Source organism: Corvus cornix, chromosome 3, assembly GCF_000738735.6.
Source record: "Corvus cornix cornix isolate S_Up_H32 chromosome 3, ASM73873v5, whole genome shotgun sequence".
Classification (NCBI taxonomy): Eukaryota; Metazoa; Chordata; class Aves; order Passeriformes; family Corvidae; genus Corvus; species Corvus cornix.
In genome coordinates, this window is record NC_047056.1 from 70,542,024 (window position 1) to 70,564,099 (window position 22,076).

General features: G+C 40.2%; 1 protein-coding gene and 1 long non-coding RNA gene across 4 annotated transcripts in view; one reads left to right on the forward strand and one right to left on the reverse strand.

The window, feature by feature from the left end:
* Positions 1 to 22,076, reverse strand: part of CRYBG1 (crystallin beta-gamma domain containing 1) — a 98,414-nt gene that overhangs the window by 44,674 nt on the left and 31,664 nt on the right. Inside the window, exon 1 of one of the 3 annotated variants that reach the window (XM_019287759.3) lies at positions 6,271 to 6,368. The exons of 1 other annotated variant lie outside the window; for it this stretch is intronic. In XM_019287759.3, coding sequence (XP_019143304.3) covers positions 6,271 to 6,273 — 3 coding nt within the window. In that variant the 5' untranslated portion in view covers positions 6,274 to 6,368. Of the gene's footprint in view, positions 1 to 1,007; positions 1,100 to 6,270; positions 6,369 to 22,076 lie in introns of those variants that run through there. One more of the 3 variants, XM_039569219.1, reaches the window with a different exon arrangement.
* LOC109145040 lies at positions 1,259 to 21,596 on the forward strand. Its single transcript, XR_002046174.3, has 3 exons — positions 1,259 to 4,884; positions 11,773 to 11,811; positions 19,527 to 21,596. It is a non-coding gene; the product is annotated as an uncharacterized LOC109145040 (long non-coding RNA).

Sequence of the window (22,076 nt, forward strand, 5' to 3'; positions counted from 1 at the left end):
TTTTTACCTGCATTTGTTTACAAGCGTGCTCATCTTGCCTTATGATGGCAGCATTATATGTCCCAAATCTCAAACTTTTGCACAATTAATTAACATCACCCAAAACATCACAGAAAGGCATCGTGGTGCCTGCAAGACCGGGGACAAACTTCATGTCAACGTTTTCCTTATGAAAACAAGAGTGGGAAGTTTAACTTTCTCTGCATACTGGCTGAGTCAGTTTTCACACTTGTGCTGGTAGAGAATAGTTTCAAAGGTGTAAGTTGTCTTACCATTCATACATTTCTCAATAATGAAGTTCAGTAAATATTTGGCTTGTGTTTTGGGCTAAAATACCCAGAACTATAAAAGCCACTGCATCATTCAGTGAGCGTTACTGGGTCAAATACTGCCCTGGATTACTCTTGGTGAAGTTCTGCCTTACAACTTCTAATTAGCATGGTAAACAGGAAACACGCAACAGCATCGCCGAGTACACATGCATATTTGCATTTTAATACATTAGCCCTTTTTACATGCCGGTACGATGAATACTTGTTTTGAGACGTCTATTTCAAAACACCGCGAGTATTTTCTACTCCGGCGCACCAGACCCTCGAGGTGAGCGGGTTCCCTCGGCAGCACGGACCCTGCTTCGTCAGTTTCCAACTCGTTTCTTGCTGCAAACGCTCAGACCGCCTGTCAGTGCCCAGCGAATTGCCACTGCCCGGCGTCCCCCCAGCGCGGGCCGGCGCTGAAGCCCCGCGCCCTCCGCGCAGCCCCGCGGCCGCCGATCCCTTCCTCGCAGGTACGGCTGCGGAGAACCGGCCCAGCACCACCTCACCGGAGGAGTCACGGACCCCGGTCCGCGCGTTACCAGAAGGGTGAAGACGCCCGAGGCTGCCACTATCCTCCCCGTCCCAAAACGGGATAAGCAGGAGGAAGGTGCCGTGGCGGACTTTTATACGCCGCCGGCCGCGCCGCATCCTCGCCTCGCCTCCCCATCCCGCCGAGCGCCCGACACTCACCGCCCGGTTCGGCTGGGTTCGGCGGCCCCTGCGCGAAGCCGCCCCACGCCGCTGCCCCGGCGCCGGCCGTCTGTGCGCTCCGCCTCGGCCCGCCCCCGCAGCCCGCCCCGAGCCGCCGCCCCGCCGCGGGCAGCGGCTCTACCTGGCCGGGCCGGGCCGCCCCTCCCGGCCGCGGAGGGAAGGGCGGCGGCGGCGCTGGACCGGCCCCCAGCGAGGGCCGCGGGGCAGCGGGAAGCGCGGGCGCCCCCGGCCACGGGCGAGGCCGTCGAGGGGGCGGCGGGGCGCGGGTGGGCGCCGCGCCCCGTACGTGCCCCAGCAGCCCGCGCTGCGGCTGCCGCCTTGTTATTGAGGGCAAAACGCCGCCCCGGGCAAAACCGACGCCCTTTGATGTTGAGGGAAAAGCACCGAGGGTTGGAGGCGGGCGGTTCGCTCCGCCGCCGCCCCGGCGAGCTGCAGTGCGGGCTGTCCGGCGTGAGCCGGCGCCCGAGCCGGGACAGGGGCAGCGGAGCGCGGGGGCGTGTGGAGCCGCCGTGACCCGGCCGCCCCCCGACGCCGGCCCGTCGGAGGTGCCCGGAGCAGGCGGGGCTCCCCCCGAGCCCCGGGAAGGTGTGCCCGCACCGGCACCTCCCGGCCGCCGGGGCTGCCGTGGGACATCTGGGTTCAAAGCCCTGCGGAAAGATGAACCCGCATCTTCCACCTCGCCCCGGCGGGCGCGGCTGGTTGCTGTCTGTGCCTGCCCGCCCCGGGTAGGCCGCCCGCGGGCCGGGGACACGGCTGCAGGCGGTCGGGGCTCCCCCGCCTGCCCCCGGCCCCGGCCGGGCCGGCGTGAGAATGACTCCGCGGCCGAATGGTGCCGGCACTCTCCCCGGGCGCTCAATTAGTATTTAATGTTTAATGAATGCTCAACTAGTCGTCTTCTAATTAACGCTTAATTACTTATATGAAGTGGAACAGCTTCAACAGGAAGGACCACGCAAGTCTCACTTCGGAGCGTCTAAGGGCCTAGCGCGGAGGCGGGAGAGACACCAGGTCAGCTCGCCTGCAGCTGGCCGGGGTGCCCGGCCTGCGGTGTGTCTGGCCCTCCGGCTATTGAAGAAAATAAGGACCTTTCTTATGGAGTCACTTCCTCCTCCAGCTGGAAAAGTGTTAAGTTAGTTATTTTTTCTTAAGCAACAGGCTACATAGTCTTGGCTTAGGAGAGCTGCACAGAACCTGCTTAATGCCAGTGAATGTGCAGCAGCAAGGCTTGCCCAAGCACATGAAAAACACTAAAAAACATGAAAAACACAGAAAGCCTAAATTGGGGAAGAGGAAGAGTTGACTTACCATACTGCAACCTAACAGAAATCCGTGGAACCCTTGTCTTTGCCTACCCTCTCTTAACCAATATCACTCATTCAACTGATAAGCAGCTGTACCACCAACCAAGTCCTGTGTCCTCACACAGTGATCTTCCACCAGTGGCCTTCAAATAGGCAAGTCTATGATCATAACTTTAAGCTAAGTTTTTGTATTGTTGGGGTTTAGGTTTTATTAGACAGTGAAATAATCTACAAATGAGAAAGCTGATGCCTGTGCTTTCCCCCTCCCTTTGATGACTTTTTTCTGCCAGTAGAACCAAAACAATTAATTAAAGAGCAACATTAAGGGCTGCATTGAGTTCATACAGCTCAGACAGGTAAAGTGCTTTAGTGATAACAAAGCCAACTATAAATTTCCCTATCAGATGTAACAATCATGAGTAATGCAGCCCAATTATTGATTTCTTGTTCTATGTATATATTGCCAGTACTAACTAATTATGGGGAAAGGATAAGATTACGATAATGACCATTGCTAGATAAAATAAGCAAAAATACAAAATTTTTACACTTAATGCAAGCTAATAAAGTATGATACTGATTTATCTTAAAATTCATTATAACTACCAGTGTGAGGAGGATGACTATATTGTTCATACTAAAAACTGTTGGAACACTACAACAGGGAAAATTTAACTTTATTGTGGTGTCAACCTGCACATTAATATTTGGATGGAATAGCTGTCAGTCTTCTAAAGTAGTTGGGAGTACATTGTCCACCTGACTGTCATTATTACACTTGCTGTCAAGTTTTGAATTTGCAAGATTACACTTGGAAGAATTAGTTATTTGAACTGGGGATCTGGATTTCTCTCTTCCCAGCCACTGATTTTCATAAAGTCCATGGGAACTTAATTATCTTTGAGACGTCTCCCCCTTTCAAATGTAGTTTAAACTACGACCAACAAGTTCAAAAGGTGTTGAATGGAAGTGAGGAGGGACAGACAGCCAGTCCAGTCACATAAGCCTTGTTTCCTCGGGGAACAAGGCTAAAGATTTTTTCTTGATCTTGAAATAGCTGCCCTATGTGAACTGTTTTGAAGTAATTTCTTCATACAAAGTACCTTAATTATATACAGCTCTTTCAAAACACATAAAAGACCAGGTACTTGCCCTGAAGAGCTTGTATTTTAAGTCAGATAAATGTAGGTGAGCCAGTATTGCCGGTGCAAGAGGGCACAGAGACTGCGCTTCTCAAGGGACTCTGAAGTGGGACCCAGCCTGCCAGAGCACAGCACGAGAATGCTTGACTTCCAGAGCACCGCACAGAACTGTTTGATTTCAGAAGGCAAGAAGTACCCTTGCTCTGCAGATCAGGCTTCTTCAACGTGTTTATGCTCAAGCATTCTTACTCTTGAGATATTAGCTGCTTGAGAAATAACCGATCAAAGGCTCTGGCAACTGAAAAGCCCAGAGGACCTGCATGTCCGTTCCTTGGACACTGTGGAGGAAGTCATTTCAAGCATTCTGCATGAACCTTTAAAGCCTTAAAGTGTTCTAATCTGAAAGCAAAATGCCGTTGCCTTCTTAACCAGGAAACGTAAATCTTGTTTGTATTTATATTCATACCTCTTTATGCTAGCCTTAAAATATTTCCTCTGTTTTTGGCTGAGTTTTTTTCCTCATTAGCTAATGTAAGTTGCCACAGCCAAACCCCTAATTTAACAGTGTAATTAAACATGTGCTTTGCTGGTCTCCAGTGGAAAGGGAGCATAAGCTACTATGATCTGTTGAATCAAAATGTCAGGATGTGTCTTGAGGGATCAATTGGATGCTATTTTCTTAGATGAGTTCATCTGAGTCAGCTGAACATAAATGAATACACTTCTTAGAGCACACATTAGAGCAAAAAAGCAGTATTTTTACTAGTCATTAACAACTCTGTGGTAACTAATAGATGGTAATATCTAGTGTGGACAGATCTTTAATTTAAACATTTATTTTTCCAGCATATGTTCACTTTCAGAGGGGAAAAGACAACAAACCATTTAGTGAAGAGTAAGTTTGAGCTTTGTCATTCATTAGAAGGTCATAAATAACTGGATTTCAAGTAATATGAAAACCTCTGAGACCCTTCTATCTTCAACAACTCTAGTAGTGTAGGACCCTTACAAATTCATGCTGGAAAGCCAGTAACTTCAAGTATCTTTAAATCATGGTATCATAATTCCACCAGCCATGAGAAACAGAAAGCCTCGAAGTTCTAGCAGTCACATGACATCCAAAAAAGTGCTTTAGCCAAAAACATTTAAATAAATAAACTATTACTCTTCAGGCTTTGGCATTCTGCAGAGACTGAGACTCAAATATCCCACACTAACACCGCCAGGTTTTGTGAGACTGAAAATCCCTCTGGAGTGTTGCTGGCTCAACATGCTGTAAAAATATTAGTAGAAAAACTGGAAGGAACAATATACAAATCAAAGCTAAGAGAGAAAAGTCTGAGAAGCACAAGACCCACTCGAGTCCTTGTTTCAAGTCCTACAGAGAGAAGATTTCATACTGATTTCCTACAGGTGAGTCCCATAGCTACTGGCAGAGGAGAGGGGTGAGTTGCAGATGGAAATAAAGGTTTGGTGCTTATGTTATTCTTTTAAAACCATGGGGAAAAAATATACTTAACAAAACATTTGACCTGAATTAATTCTTGTTGTGATTCACTGAGGGAAAAAAAAAGCAGTTATGTTTTAAGTTAATCTAAATGTTTTCTGAACTTAACCAGTTTAACTGACATTGCTGTCAATCAAATAGATTTGAATTACTTCAATTCACTACACTAATTGTTCCTTGTTTATGCTGACCCTTCACAAAGACACAAAAGGGGGGTTACTATTAGGAAAAGTATGACTTATGTTATTTTAAATCCCAAACTGCCTTCTTCCAAACACCAAGAGTTTGGCATATGCTCTTTAAACTTTTTTTAGCATTTCTTTTAAGTATACCATGTTCCAGGTTGACAGTGTCCTCTTCAGAGTTAGAGAAAGAAACACACTTTAAATTTAAAAAGTCCACTCTAGCATGGAATTCACTCTCTGCCTCTTCCAGCTCTTTGCCTGCTATGCAGATAGAGGCTATAAACAGCAAAAACTGGATTTTAAACAATTTCAGCTTCACCTGAGCAATTTGTGCAGGGAATGCATTTATTTAGATTGGGGAATTTACCTGAGTAACCAAGGGGCTATAAATGTGAGGCTTGAGCAGATGAAACAAACAAATGTAAGTTTTCTTAATAGTCATATTTTTCCACTTATTGTATTTTCTATTAAGTCAGGATATTTCAGTGAAACATTTCATATCTTCAAGAGAACAGGACCTGTCTCCTTCCAATTTATTTTTTCACTGTAAATTTTGACTATTTTGCAGCAGCATCCAGATTAATGAGACTACTGAGCCTGCATGTTTAATGGATTTTTGGAACAGAAATAATCAGCTCAAGAAGCATAGATGTATCTATAAATCCCATATTATCTCTTAGGTGACAAACACCGAGATTTAGATATTGGATGTATTAGAAAAGAACAGCAAAACTGAAAGGAGCAAATCATGCAAAATCAAATAAATGGAAATCTTTCAAAAGAGCTCAGGAAAGACAAAGAAGCATTCTTCAAATGAAACAAATCCTTACATGAGTATTTAGGAGAGGAGGGAGATAAATAAGAACAGGCATGTCAGAAAAGGCATGTCTGCTCCCATCTCCTCTTCCCCAGAGCTAGTTATTTCCATAAACTAAAATCTATCCCCCTCCCCTTCTGTCAAGAGGAGCATCTGTTGGTTAAACAAATGCTCTATAAAACTAATGGAGATCAGTTGGTTTTATGATTAAAAAAAAATATAACTGTGTATTAACCTGAAGATTTATGGTGGGGTTTAAAAAGGGAATAAAATAGTGTTGTTTGCCTTACCATGATGATGATAATTCTTTCTGCTGTTTACAGAAGAATAAACAAACTATCATGTGTGAGATGCAGTCCTGTGTGTCACTAACCAAACCCTTTTTCTTAGCAATCCTCCCACGCTTTAACCCCTTCTTTCTTCTGGCAGCACTCAGGTAAAAACGAGCAAAAAAAAAGGAAGTAGTATCTGACTTGAGCCTTTCCAACTGATAAGTTGCTTGGCAGACAAATTATGAAAGGGGCTCAATTAGAGGATAGGAGAAAGAACTGCAGAAGGGTGGCAGCAAGTCCTTCAGTAAGCAGCTCTACAGAAGCAGAGAACATGTTGCAAAAACTACAAAGTTAGTGTTGGCCAAACGCCTTACGTGTATTAATTAAAGTGCAATACTAGAGTGGAGATATGCAACAGTAGGAAAAAATATACCACACACGTTGGTTCTCACAGACCTGGTTACTGTTTTCTGATCCACATTTAAGATGGCTAAAGAAAAAAAAAAATCACCTGTGCGTCTATGCAGAAAGAGACTGATTTATATCGGTGTCCTTGGTTCTTCACCTTCCTAGGTTGGTATATTAAGTCTGTATTTTCTCAGCTACTCATGGTAAAATGGTACTAAAAAGGGACTTGAAAAAGCAGAAAAGAACTAGCACCAAGAGTAGGAGCAGGGATTATTCAACACTGAATAACTGAGAGAATATTTAAACTCTCCTGAACCTTAAAGACATACATTAAAAAATTATATGCAAAAAATAGTATTAACATAAATGATTGCACTTGAAACTCATTGTGTTTCATTACAAGAGAAATTGAGGAAGTTTGATATCAGTTAGCCTCACATCTTCGCTCTCAGGATTTTGATTCTTGCTGTTGGGTCAGAGCTGTATCATTAGATAATCTACTTAGGGTAAAGATTCATCAAAACTACCTCTTTCAAAGAGTGAAAATAAACATGTATGTGTTTTGTTCTAAGAGATAGGAACTTGAAAGTACTTCTTCTCTTGAGCAATAGAGGATAAATGGCAAAAGCGTTTTGGAGAGCAAGAGAGTAGCTTTTGGAGTTTTTTAAGTGTCCTTAGTTTTTTAAGTGTCCTTGGAGTTTTTTAAGTGTCCTTAGAAGACAGTGTCCTCAGAAGCCACAACTAACAAATGTAACCCTTACCCTTTTTTTCATTTCTGAATGCAATTCACAATGATAAAGAATCTATTATGTAAGTGGTTTTGATTTAGGAGGTCTCTTTCTTTTCTTCTAGGCTTGTAGGTCTCTCTTCTGTTTTGTGAGTGTACAGTGTCCTGTCACTAACTAAATGGTGTATACTGGTTAATATAGATTTAACATAAATTGTCTAATTTAGATCTATAGCTTACTGCAAAACTTACTCCTTTTAGATGAAGAATTTGTGTATAGTTACCAGAGACAAGAAATAAGATTTTTTTTCTGCAAACCTAAGAGTGTCTGTATGACAGAAAGAGCAATCAATCTCTGGAATTCAGCTCTTTCTTAAGCACCATCAATCTTGATCTCTTCCTCATGCTTTCACACAAAACTGTTGCTGTCAATGGAGCTCAGCAGTCTTGAAAGTATATGGCACTTGAAAAAGTCTTGCAGCATTACATTAAATGAATATAGGGAAAAAAATAATCCTATGGAGCCACCTATATTATCAGCCTTTTCCAAACAGGGCACTGATGTGGCTACTCTGTGCTGGTTAACTGAGCTGGCTTTTCCTGGGCGTCTCTACATGATGCTGCATGTGGCCTCACCTTGAGTCCTGTGTGCTCTTTTGGGTGCTACAATATAAGAAGGATATTAAGCTATCAGAAAACTTCCAAAGGAAGGTTACAAAGATGGTGAAGGATCTTGAGGAGAAGCCATATGAGGAGTGGCTGAGGGCACTTGGCTTGTTCAGCCTGGAGAAGGGGAGACTGAGGCGAGACTCCGCTGCAGTATACAACCTCCTCGTAAGGGAAGGAGGAGGGGCAGACACTGATCTCTTCTTTCTGGTGACCAGTGACAGGACCTGAGGGAATGGCCTGAAGTTTTGCCAGGAGAGATTTAGGTTGGGTATTAGAAAAAGGTTCTTCCCACACAGGGCGGTTGGGCACTGGAACAGGCTCCCCAAGGAAGTGGTCACAGCACCAGCCTGAGAGAGTTCAAGATGGGTTTGGACAATGCTCGCAGGCACAGGGTGTGACTCTTGGGGTGTCCTGTGCGGGGCCAGGAGCTGAACTTCAATCGTCCTTGGGGGTCCCTTCCAACTCAGGATATTCTATGATTCTCTGTAACTCAAGAGTAAGGCAGAATTTCTAATACACTCCTGTGCCCAGTGTTTCTCATTAGCTGTAAAAGCTCGGCAGGCGAAGGTTATAGATTGTCTCACAGTACTAGGTAGGAAACCTAGGTCTCACCTGCAGTTTAAATTCAGTCTAGGGAACAGATGCCCAGGAGTTAGTTTAACTAACTGAAGCACCAAAGTGTCCTTCAGCAGCTCGAGCTCTAGATACACAGAAGTCACTTGTTATGTAATTTGAAATTTATAAAACCAGAGATCTTTTTCTTGGGTATCAGATAGGCTGAAACTATAAAAGGAAGACTAAAAGCCTTTTGCTAGCAACACAGGGACTTTCCCCGGGTCAGGCACAGTAGAATATAGGCTGTCACCGGCCAAAAGGCAGAAAGCCATTCTTGTGAGCACTGTGTTACTGAGGTGAGGCTGTTAAAGTGTGAAAGAATAAAGACAGTAAACACATTGTAAATTGGATTGCTAATTTGATCAAAGCCAAATTTCATAGACAACAAAGTGAACTACGTGTTTAACATGCTTGCTTTGGAAAGTTGATGTGGTGGTGCTGTGACAGAAAAAAATTGCTGTATGATTCTGACTCTGAAAACCATTTAACAGGGCAGAAAATGACAACATTTAATCAAACTGTATTTAAATATGAAATTAATATAATCTCTTTTCTTCACAGAAGCTCTCATTAAATAGATCATGCAATGTAAATCCTATTACACATTATACCAGGGTACCATTTGGTACCTTTCAACTGAAATGTGTCTCAAGTCAGCCCCCCAATATGAAGGTGCCCAACATAGCAGCTGCTTTGGAAAATTTAGGTTTGATAGTCTAGTGCTTCAAAGAGCCCTTTTATGAAGTGTATAAAGTGTTTATACTCCTTGATAACTTCTTTGATGCACAGATTTTTCATTATGTACAAATGAAGAGTTTTAGGTACAAGAAACTATTATTACTAAAATACCTTATCCTGGCTTAATAAAAATTGGCTGGATACCTTGTTTTACATCCAAATTACAGTATTATAATTTAGCAGTTATTCTAAATAACACTGTTCACCTAAGGCTTCCGGAAGTCATTAAAATTATTTCTTATAATAATTATTACAGAGAACTGCCTCAATATTGGTTAGAATAAACTTTATAAAACCAGTATGAAGAAAATAGGAATGACTCCAAACCCACTGGTTCCCTACAGTGCTGTGGGCAAAAATGTAAATCAAGTGGAAGAGTCCTTCAAACTCTTTGCTTATAATCCCACAATTACTTCCATATCGCAATATTCTCCATTAAGCAAGAGAAACTTCTAAGAGGAAATGTTCTCATGAAATGCATTTATATTCTTAGGTGTGTTTATTTTAGGCTCCAAACAGAACTAATTAATGTAGAAAGCATTAAAATAAACAATATGTCTGTCTAGAAAACAGATACATTATTACTTCTGAAGAAAAAGGGAGATACATGTTTTCCTGCTATTACAGATGAATTACTACAGACATGCTGCATTATGTGCACTCAAACTGCTAAATGTTAGCTACTAAAAAGATACAACTAGAACAGCATTTAAATTGCACTACTATTGTTGGTGGATAATTGGATGGAATTTCTAATTCCTACCTGGTATTAAAAAACCTACATCATGTCTTACCTCTAAAAATATATTTTTTTGATTAACATAATGCAAGAGGGAATGAACTAGATCAAACTGGATGAAACTGTACAGTTCAGAAATACCCAGATTTCCAGGAAATGTCAAGAAATACACAGTTATTGATTCTGCACTTAAATTTCTGAAGTTGTTAATTTGGATATAGGCCAATCCAACATACTCTATGATTGGCTTTGGCATCTGTGATTTAGAGCAACAGACTTGACAAAGGTACTTTTAAAGCTAACCCTTGAAAGCATCATGATTAACCACAGTTTTAGCTACAACAGTTCTAGTGTTGGGCTCAAACTATTTTAGATACTTTCTAAATAAATTATACCAAAACCACTGCATTAGCAGCTCCTGGAGTCTCCTTTGCATAAACTTATTCCATTATTTGTTGGTGCTTTGGAATGCAGGAGGGAGGTGGTTGTCGACCATGAAATCCGGGTAGACAACAAGTGTTTCCTACATGCAGAAGGCAGGCGTGAGTCTTCGCTCCCGTTCCTAATCTACCGCTTCCCTCCCACGCCTTCTTGGCACCTGTTGGGAAAGGCTGGCAATACAAATCTCTCCTGCTCTGTATGGTTTTTCTCTAGCTACCTACCCTTTTCCTCTGCAGGTAATTCCATCTTCTTATCTCTTCTGCAACTTTTTCAGTTGCCACACGGTGAACCTGACAAGCCTCTTCAGTTTCCCAGCTGTGCACAAGGCTCTGAACAGCAGCCAGCAGCAAGCAGGGGGAGCTTCTATTTTGCTTGCTGGACACTTGGAAAAAAACCCTCACAAACTGTCTATGCATCTCCCATGTTCGGAAAGTGGGATTACTTTTCAGGTCCAAGAGTCAGAAATTTACTTAACAAAAACCGTCTGACACACCAGACAAAAAACATACCCTTGGTGTTTCCAGAAGCAAAACCATCAAAACTCCCCTGGAGAAGAGGGAGGGGCAATATCCAGAATTACCTCTGGTGAGCCTTTTAAAATCACGAATTTCTCCAGATGAAACACAAAAAAACCTGAACAGATCTTGATGTTCTTTTTATCTGAACTCTGGTTGCTAAACATTTATGGTGTAGTTTGTCAGATTTTTCAGACTTTTCAAAAGCTTTTCAAAAACTTTAAAACCCCTATTTTCCTCTGAGACAATTGTTCTCTTTTTTTTTTCAGCAAATATACCCTAGAAAGCAAATTGGGTAAAAGGAAAAGAAAAGAAAAAAAATAAGGGGGGAAGGAGAATTGTAAAGATAGGAGAGGAAAAGAAGGTATATTTTCATTTGCCTGTCATAAGGTATGATTCAGAGGAAATTATGATGTCAAGGTTCCATCATAAAAAAGCAAAGTTTGTAGTAGAAAACATTACATTCTATTTAAGTCTTTAGATATTATTTGTAACCACAACAAACTCAAAACTTATCTGGTGAAATGTTACCCACTGTGATTTTGAAAATTATATGAACAATACTAGTTTGTAGGAATGGCAGATTTCTCTTACAATCTCTAAATCTTATTCAAACAGTAATTTAGGCAGTTTGGTTTTTTTAAGTGGTTCATGCTTTGCTTTTGCAGATCTTGAGCCATGGCAGGTCAAGCGCTTGTTTTAAAGAGGTAAGTGAAGGAGCATTCCATCTTACTCACTATAATTCAGTTCTTGAGACAATAAAACCAGAAAGATGAAGTTTTTCATGACTACCCTCTTCAAACCCATTATTACACTGCAGCTGGAACTACAGAGCAATAAATTACACATATATGTAAGCATATACACATTCCTAATTGTCATATGCATTATATAGCTTAAAAAGTGGCAAAAGCCTGGTCAGGAGGAATGGACTATTAGTAAAAGCTTAAAAGCTTTGTGTCGCAACCTCCTCAGATCTGAGGGTGCTCAGGTAGACTGTGAGCCACCTGGTCACGTAGCATGGCAAAATGGAAAGAGGGCCACACCCAAGGAGAGCGCAGAGCTAGCTGCCAAGGTCCTGAAAATGATTCCAACACATTGCACAAGTGTGGAAATGGTACAAGAAAAGCATGATGCAGAACAAGTCCTCAGCTCTCCACAGACATCACTGCACAGCAGTCTATCGTGGAGGCCAGAAACAAACCCCTGGTAATTCAAAGAGCAACTTCACAGGATGTACTCACCACGGGAAAGAGAAGGGAGGAGTATACCCTTTGGGAAGAAAGCAGTAAAGTGCCTGGTGTCATCCTAGGGAAGAGTTACGTACTAGCATAAGTAACACCTGTGAAATGTTGAAATGCTGTGAAGCTAGGTGTTTGGCATGATGATACACAGAGGTGGGGCAGATAAAGGATGGTCACCGATAATACTAGACTGCCTGGTGCACACTCCCATGTCACCATTACCAGAGTCATTATGTGCTGTCAATGCTTGATCATTGATGACAGACCTCCTAAATAATTTGTAATGCATTAAGGGTTCATTGCCTTCCCTGGGCAATACCACATGGAGTATGTGGCTGTCCACATTACCTTACTCATGCAAAGCACAGACATGTGCTGGTGTGATAGACCTTTTATTTTGTCCCTGCTTGGGAGACTGTAGCTTATGCAGCAGCCCAGCCCTGAAGACCTCAGCACTATCACATTCTGGGACCACTGCTCACATGGCTCTAGGCCATCACTAATCCTAGCAGAAACACATTTTAATCCATTGCTTCCACTAAATATGTTCACAATATTACATGGAGCATGCAATAACTCAGATGAAATTCAATTCCAAACATAGCTCAACATGAATACTATTCAGGATTCAGATCCAATGTAAAGTTGAACGTAACCTTTTTATACTTCACCTGCATCAAGGTGAATGTATTGAATTGCTCAGAAGGAGAGTTGTCCAAGTGACATCTGTCTTAAGTTGCCAGCCAAGAATAAATATGTGTAAGTTGTCTGATACAAGTTAAAGTTAGTTTGGGTGTTTTTAACTGTGTATATAAAACCCCAACAATCTCCTCAATAAACTTTGCAAGTATTTGAAAGATGTCTATCAGAGTAAGAATTTACTGGTATCCCTGCCTTCAAATGTATTCTAAAGGGGTGGAGGGAGCCTTCTTGACTCAGTACATCCACTGCCATCTTGAATGCCAAAGTATTAGACTCCGAGACAGATTCCTCCTGCACCAGTATTCCAGGATCTATGTTCCTTCTATGAAAATGGTATGTAACCCCATGCCGTCTTCCCTCCTGTGTTTTGCCCTTCTCTAAGGCCGATGTTTGTTGTCAGCTGTGGTCCTACACACCTAAAATCAATCACAGCTTAAATGCTCTCCTATTTAACTCACCAAAAAGCAGCAGAAATATAAGAGAAAAGGATGTTCTTAAGGTCTCTCAGAGTCAGCCATAAGAATTGGACATAACCCAACTGAGATGTTTTTAGGAAATAAGAGAGTTAATGTCTTAGGCCATGTTGGAAACAGCAAAATGAAAACCTCTGTAAGTTAATACTGAAATGAATTTGTGGTTCAAATGGGGATAAGAGGAATAATGAGCTGGGAATATGGAAAAAAAGTTAGCCGACAAGGAAATTGCCATGATGCCATCAGTCTAGTCAGCAGCGCAGTATTTTATTAAGCAGAGAAGTAATTTTGTTGAGCAATACCCAGAGAGGTTTTGTCATGGATAGCTGAGAACCTCTCTTGTGCTGTAATTAGCCATAAATTTCCAGACTTTTTGGAAGACAAAAGCATGTCTTCAGTGGTCTAAAGCCAAATCATAATAATCAGATAGTTTTATAGTGGACCTGTTGCCCAGGCATTTTGACACTCGGAATTTTGGTCTCTGCCTACACAGTGAATATGACACTGCATGTATAACTAACTAGTTGCTTGACTTTTCTGTCTTCATTATTAGCAAATGCGGCTGAATTGAGGACACCTGTTACCTTCTTCTGTTAAAGAACCATATCTTTGTATCCAGAGCATCTCTGCTGCAGTATTATGAATGCTTGCTGTGTCCTGGGAAACCTGGGCAGAATGAAGCTTAACTAAAAGTTTGTATCATTATGGATACTCTAAACTAAGGAATCCTTAATTCTGTCATGTGTCTTGGACAGATCAATTGTGTTAGAAAGGCAATTCTACTATGAATCACTTACTCTTTTAGGGATGCAAATATCAGAATGGTAATTCTTTAAGCAGAGACATAAAATAAATCTGACTTACAGCAGAATCCTAGAAAAGCACAAACCTTTTATCATGTAACTGAAAGCATTTAAATGACAGAAACTGCCTATTCAGTGTTCTGAACACTCCTACTTCCATTTTTGGGTTAGCTTTCTTTCCTATCTGCTGTGAATTTAATCTATAAACAATTAGTTGTTCTTGCTTTGGGGTTTTGGCTTGCTTTTGTGCAATCTTTTTGGTCAGTCCTCTCTGGTATCCCTCTTGTCCCCTCTTCCCTTCTCCTATCGAGTTCTTAACAAAGAACAGACACAGGTGAAGCAATGGATGTGCAATTATCACAGCCCAAAAGCAAATGGGCTTGATGTACACAAATTCATATCACATTTCTCTTTATTTTTTTTCATAAAACCAGACACGGTATCTAGGTTCTATCAGTGCAATAAGCCAAAATGGTGACTTACAACTACAGCTGGCTGCCCAAGTGTCCTGATTCAGCATTCCCACAGGTACAACAGCGCCCATGCACTATTAAAAGCAAATTGCTTGTATAAGGGCTCTGCTACTTCTATATTTTTTAGTGTTAATGTTGAGAGAGCTCTATGTTAAAAGACAGCACCATAAGTTATTAAAACTGAAAAAATTAACAAGAACATAGTTCAGTCCTCCACTCTTATTTAGTGCTGTTCTTTAGGAAGAGCTTGCCTACACGTGGGTTCTTGCTGGCAGGTGGCATTACACAAACACTATCTGGACATGTTGGGGTCAATTTTGCTTTGTTTCCACGATCCTGAGCACCCCTTTCAGTTAAATATACTTATGCTAGTCAACACTGCCATTACATCTCTGTACACCATGTTCTTAAATATTCTCTTTGCAGAAAATGCTTCGATAGAAGTTATATTCAAATTATTGCCCCTGTACTTTGTGGGTTTTAACATTTGCCATGCCGTTTCAGTTTACTGGTTTATGACACTACTCACCAAAACACTTGGTCAAGTAATTTAATATACAGTGGCTTCTTGGAGCACAAGTGTTTGTGGGAGACATCACTGTGACTTAAATTGTCAGCATTTAAATTCTGTCCCACCAGTTCTGCATTTCCTGGCTTCCATAATGATTTCAATACTCTCTAAATTCTGGTTTTTTCTTAATGGTTATGGTGATGTTGTGTTTTTAATTATGAATTGCATGTTTATCAACTAAATAAATCTCAAAAAATACTTCTGTATTAATTATCTCATACTATTGCAAAACAGAGCATGACTCAGAACTAAACATCTTAAAAAACTCTAAAAGTTTAAGGGACAGAGCAAATCAAATATTTTTTAAGTGTATAGATACTTTGTCAACCATATAAGAAACGCTGGCATGGCAAGGGCAAAATGAAGCATTCTTTTTCCCTTCCCACATTTCTCCACTCTACTCAACTGGTTTGGTTTGAGAGTCTGATTACTTCCCCCCCATGAATTTCAAAGTAAATACTTCAGTGTTCTCACATTAACATCACTTTCTTGCCCAAATCACATCATGGTTGAAGCCCAAGAATAGGAACAAATTGTGTAGAAAGGATAAAAAGGAAAAAAACCAAGTTAAATACACCATTATAGCATTTTCATGTTTTCCTAGATATTTTAAAGCATAATAAGGAATTACTGTGCTGGTCAGCACAACAGCATCCTATTAACAGCCATACATGAATGAATACATGACAATGAATAATGTAGCTGTTCTGAATGTTGTCAAAGAACTCTCATGTGATCTGTGCTTCACCACATCTGTTCTTTTTCCATTCTCTCTATATACTGTTTTCTTCAACTCACACAAATACATCAGGACAGCAATCCCAAAGCCATGGCTTATGAATAACATCCCCCAAAAAATCCTCCAGTTCTTATCTACATTTAAATATACACCCATACATACATATCTATATTCATTTCTATATAAAAATGTAAATAAAATTACTCTACATACTTCAGCCTATAAAAAAATTTATTGCTGTATTTTTGATTGATTTAAATCAAAGAAATGTATTTATCCAGGTTTCCCATAAATTAGTGAACTAGAGGCACATCACATGTAAGTAACTCTCACAAGCAAATCTGTCTATATAAAAAACTTAAAAGTTTAAATTTAAAACATGGGAGGCTACTCTCTCCTCTGTAGGAATGATAATGGGGAGCAACGTGATTAAAAAGTAACCCTAGAAGGGTGAGCACAAATATGAGTAATTGAAAAGGGAGTAAGTGCCAGCTTTTTGTGGGGATTACCAAGGGATTTTGAATCTATGTGTCTAGTAGCATGGGGGAATTCCTAGTAGAAAAAAAAAAGAAGAAAAGAAAGAAAAAAGGAAAGGAAAATTATTCATCTGGTTAAGCCTGAGAGGGAGGTGGAAAGTATGACCATTATTTCAGGAAAACAAGTTACACTGGGGGAAGGATGGTGGCTGGAACCACCACATGGTAGCAAATGACCTGTCTGCACTGAACACGCACTCTCAGTGAGGCGTACAACCACCCTGAGTACCCTTGCTATATTTCCCACGCAAGGAATAACAGTAATTTTACCAGGTAAGGAACACAACAGTTCTACTGAAGAAGAGAAAAAAAAAAGTTGAGCATAATTGTAGTTAAGCAGATAGAAACTCTGGCAAGAATCCAGATATCCAGCACAGCAGTGAGCAGGTTTTTTCCTGTTTTTTTCCAGGTAATACAATAAAATTTGTCCTGCTGCAACATTTAATTAGCTGGAAAGATATAACCTATTCCAAACAGCTGAGGGAGGACCTGTCTAGATTGCAAAAGAAAAGAAAACAAAACAAAACCACGGAGAAGCCCAGCCCCCTGCCTCACCTAGGACTCTCTTAGGTGACTGCCTTCCTATAACTCCCCTTCACCTCAAAACAAAAAAATGCTTCTGTGTCATATAGTTTCCCCTCCTTTTCTCCCTTCAGTCTTTGAACAAGGGAGGTTTGTGTTCTCCTGAAATTGCGGGGGTTTCTTCTCCTTTGAGAAAACCAACACCAGCAAATATTCTCAGCCCCTGCATGACTCATTTCACAGGACCTTGGCTACAAGGTTTTGTTCAGCTTTCTGATTCCAAGCTGGAGAAGGAGGCCTTCTCTTCTTTCGGTCTCAAATTCTGGGAGGAGATTGGTTAACCACTGAAAGGCCTTATCTATTAAGAATTGGGGTGAACCTTAAGGCAACGACTTGTTCTCTTCTGGACAGGTTCCTCTCACCTACCCATGAACTGATAATTTTGTTGTCTGTTACCTTGGAAAGCGACTCACCTGCTTTTTCACTTACTTGGTATGGAAGTTTATCAAATGACAGTATTAAATGCTTTGTTTCTACCATTTAAACATCGCTCTGGGAGGTAATTTAGTAACCCCATGGATCCCAAACAGACTTTAGGTTTTGTTATTTCTTGAGAAAATCAACCACTGTAAGAAGAAGCAGTATGAGGACCTGGGCTGGATGTCTTGCTAACACTTCTCTGGGCAAGGCAGACAGAAATTAAAGAAGCAGACGAGGAAAACTAACATGAAAATACCTTAGACCTTGATGAACTATCATCTTGAAAGATGAGTTAAAAGAGCAGGAGGAATTCGGGATCCGTATATCTGCTGTCTCAGGAATATGGCAAAGGCAGCGATAGAATAAACTCATTTATTCCAGTAATTTGACGCAGAATCAAAATGGGCTTCCATAGCCACACCTGGGTGTTAGAAGTACTCCACCCGGTTTCCTTCGATGAATATTCATGTCATAGAACTAAATCTTTGTGTGAAAGGCAGTAGCTGTGTTCAGGTAGCAGGTAGGTGTGAGAACTCTTATCTAGATGGAGAATCCTGAGAAACCTTTAGACAGGTACTTGGTTATAAGTCTGAAAATATGACTAATCAACACCTGAATATAAGAGCAGAGGCAGCATTAGAGCACACAGATGTGACTTAGAAAAAAAAATGCTGAAGTCTAAGTATCTTGCATGAAATTTTAAAGTCTAGATTTTTGCGATCATTATTCCTAATGCGCAGGAAATATATAAATAACAAAGCACGAAGAACTCTATTTTCATTCACTCATTTTACTATCAGCAGAAGCCAATCTAAATTTGAAATTGTTCTCTAGGGGAATAAATGCCTTTTGGCTTAACTATGCAGAAACCTATCACCTTAACACCTGTTTGTCTTTAACTACATAATTTAAGGTCATTTGAGTTTGCCATAGCACAGGTAGGACTCCTTCACCCTTGGCATTAGCATTTTGTCACTGTTGAAGCTGTATGACTGCAAAATACACATTGTATCTGTGATTTGATTCTCAATTTGAATTATTATTTATCCAAGGAGAATGGAATGAATCAAACATTCAGGAAGTTGTTTCTTTATTCATAGTGAGAACACTGGCCACACTGATTAATTAAACAGTCTAAAAGATATAAAAAAAGATAACAAAATCATGGGCACAGCTATCTACTTCATGCAGTATAGGCTATATGACAGCTCAAACAATCCTCAGTGTGAATCCACACAGACATTCTAAATATAAACAGGAATCTAATAAAGCTATTTACCCTTCATTTGCAAACAAACTCAAGGATACCAAATACCCCTATTTAGCTTCAATTAGTGAAACTGGATTATGAAAATGTAACCAGTGATGTAATGCATTATTTAAGAAAAGGAATAAGCTGAGTTTTAGAATCTAGAAATAGTGTATTTTGTGGATCTGACACCTAGAAATTATTTCAGGGGGCTTTTTAGTATTTAATAATGTGTTATCAAATGTCTATTTGTCAAAATACCAGAAGAGAAACTGCTAATCTTTGATTTCATGAAGTAAATGCTTTGCACATTAAATATCACAGGACTAGAAAAGTCAAGAATCACACAGAATCACAGAATATTCTGAGTTAGAAGAGACCCACAAGGATAATCAAGTCCAACTTTTAAGTGAATGGCCTATAAGGGGCTCAAACCCAAAAATGAAATGTATACTCAGATTTATATGATTTTTAATTTCTCATAGATCCAGTTACCTTCAGTGATTTAATAAATATATGTTATTTATATTTTGATAAGAGCACTCTGAAATCTCTCTTTCATTGTTATATAGCTGACATTTTCAGTTGTTCCAATCAGAAGCTTACAATAAACAAAATTATAAATTTCAGATGGCCTTGCAAAGGAAAAAGAAGTGGAGATCTTTGTACAGAACCAGAAGTACATCTGAATCAACATCAGAAGTATTTGATGAGAAAGCAAAGTTATTACAGAAGGATGCCTCTCTTTTCCTAAGACAATGGTGTAGTGAAAGCGAATCTTTTTACCTTATAATTTGGGCAACACAACATTTACTCACTGAGTAATACAATCAAGCAAGTGATCTTAAACTTTTTTTAATATCCTGCTTTTACCATCACTATTTATGGAAGTCAAACAAAAAGAAAGAGAAAAAAAGTTGCACTGTACATCAAGAAGAGTTGCTGTGAAGTACAGGAAGAGGCAAGATGAAGATTTGTTAAACAATCCTGGAAGAAGATGAAAAGGGAAAACCAGGGTATATTACGATAGAAGTTTATTATAGACTAGCTTTTTGGGTGGAGAGAAGTTGTGTTTTTTGATCATGCAAGGGAAGCATCCAAAAGGACAGAACCTGATGGCTTTAATTACTTCTTGGAATTAATTTTTTTCTGTTGGAAAATAAATACAAGAAGGAGACAGTCCAACAAGTTCTTGGAATATGCTGGGGACAGCCTTTTCTTCAGAAGGTAAAGAAAACCATTAAGGGTGTGGCTATTTTAGATCTGCTGACTAGTAGGGCATGAACTGGCTGAGAGTGGAAGGCAATCTAGGTGAAAGTGAACTCCATCATTTAATAATCACTACCACAAAAACGGAAAGAAGCAAAACAAAATTACTCTTTTTTTCCCAGAAAACAAAACCAAAATTTCACAAGCTCCAGAGACTGATAAGCAAGGTTTCTTAGGAAGACTGTTTAATTAATAAAATAATGTAGGAGAGCTTGTCTGTTTTAGTCATTGCTGGAGTCAGTTCTTAATTACCCGAGGTAAAGGGAATAATATGAATTAGGTAAAAACAGAGGATAAAACAAATTAGTCTGGGTACATTATTCTGCAAGACTCTACTCAGTACATTTACCTTTGAAAGGCTTCTGAACAGATTTCCACAGAAAGAGCAGCAACAGAGAGGAGTCTGATGCAAACAGTTTATGTTTTGTAATGCACCGTTTTCTACCAGTCTCCCACAAGAAATGCTGCGAGAAGGTAGGGCTTCCTTAAATCCCAATTCCCATAAACCATCTGTCATCAGCAGGTGACTGTATTATTGCACACATTAGGAGATTATCCCAGTACAAAAGAAACTGCTGAATTCACATACACACACACACACACACACACACACCCCAGGCAATTTCCTTGATTTTTATGGTTTATCTAACAATCAGACCTTTGCGTTATACATCAAAGTGTAAAATTATATGGCCTGGTCTCACTCGTTTTCAGAAGTTTCATTTAAAAGGTTGTAAATGTTCTTAGTACAAATGGATTGGTTCCAAGTTAGAGAAATGACACCCCACCAGTTTAATTTAGCTGTAAGTATGAACAAATTATTCCAAAAGAAGAACTAAATGCCAGTTCAGAGCTTTCTAAGCAACAGCTGAATCCTGCTATTCTTTCCACTGAAAAATACCAAACCTCTACTTGCTTTTCTAGAAGTCCTTGCAAGGAGCTAATACACAAGACAGCAACAGAGTGAACAGCAATTTTTTCTGTGGGAAAGCCAATTCCCCAGCTAGCTCTACTACAATGGAATGCCATCCCAGCATAGTAATGTGCCATTCTGCTGTTTTGTGAAGAACTGAGATCTTTTTATAGGATGTTTCAACAGTATCAATAGAACTAAGGTGCTGAATGAGACCAAAAGGGATGTTTGGGGTTTGTGTTATTTGTGTATTCAGCTAAAGACCAATGAATCTTTTCCAAATGCAGAAATTAGTCAATGAGACTTCCTGGCTTGAGAAGACTAGACAATAAAAGTATTTGTTTTAAAGACAGAATATTTTAAGCCTTCATCAAATACATTCAGATGAATATTAGTTCCACAAGGAAGAAGAAAGCAACTTTTTCAATTACTGGCCTGCTGAGTACTTTTGTTAATGTGGAAAAACAGTATTTCTCTCTCCATGGAAAGATTACAATAAAGACAAGAATGGCATTGCACAACTTTGTCTGCAATCTGAAATTAAGTTCTCACATTAGAACAGGAGTAATTAGCATTTTCCCTAGCTTGCTTCCATGCAGTAATACTGCTGCCAAGCAAATGAGTAACACTACATGAGCTAAATGAACACTAGAAACAAACGTGTAGCCATTCCTCCTTGTCTGGGAAAAAAACTTACACAGTAAGAGAAGAAAACAGTATGGGTTAAGAGGAGAACTGTAGAAATGTAGGTGCTGTTCCTTTATTATTTTGGCTTATATATTTTTTATGGAAAAAAAAGGAAAAAGCCATATGGTTTGTGGGAGCATGTGGAAGATCTCCTCGAGCCATTTTCTTTGTTGTCTCTTCATGTCAGCTATAGTCATTATGTACCTTCCTTATTTCCACACATGTTATTAGTTTGAAAATTTTCCAGTACTTCAAACACAGGTCTTTTAAAGGAAGATTACAATTATGCCTTGTGTTAAATCCTGTTTTCA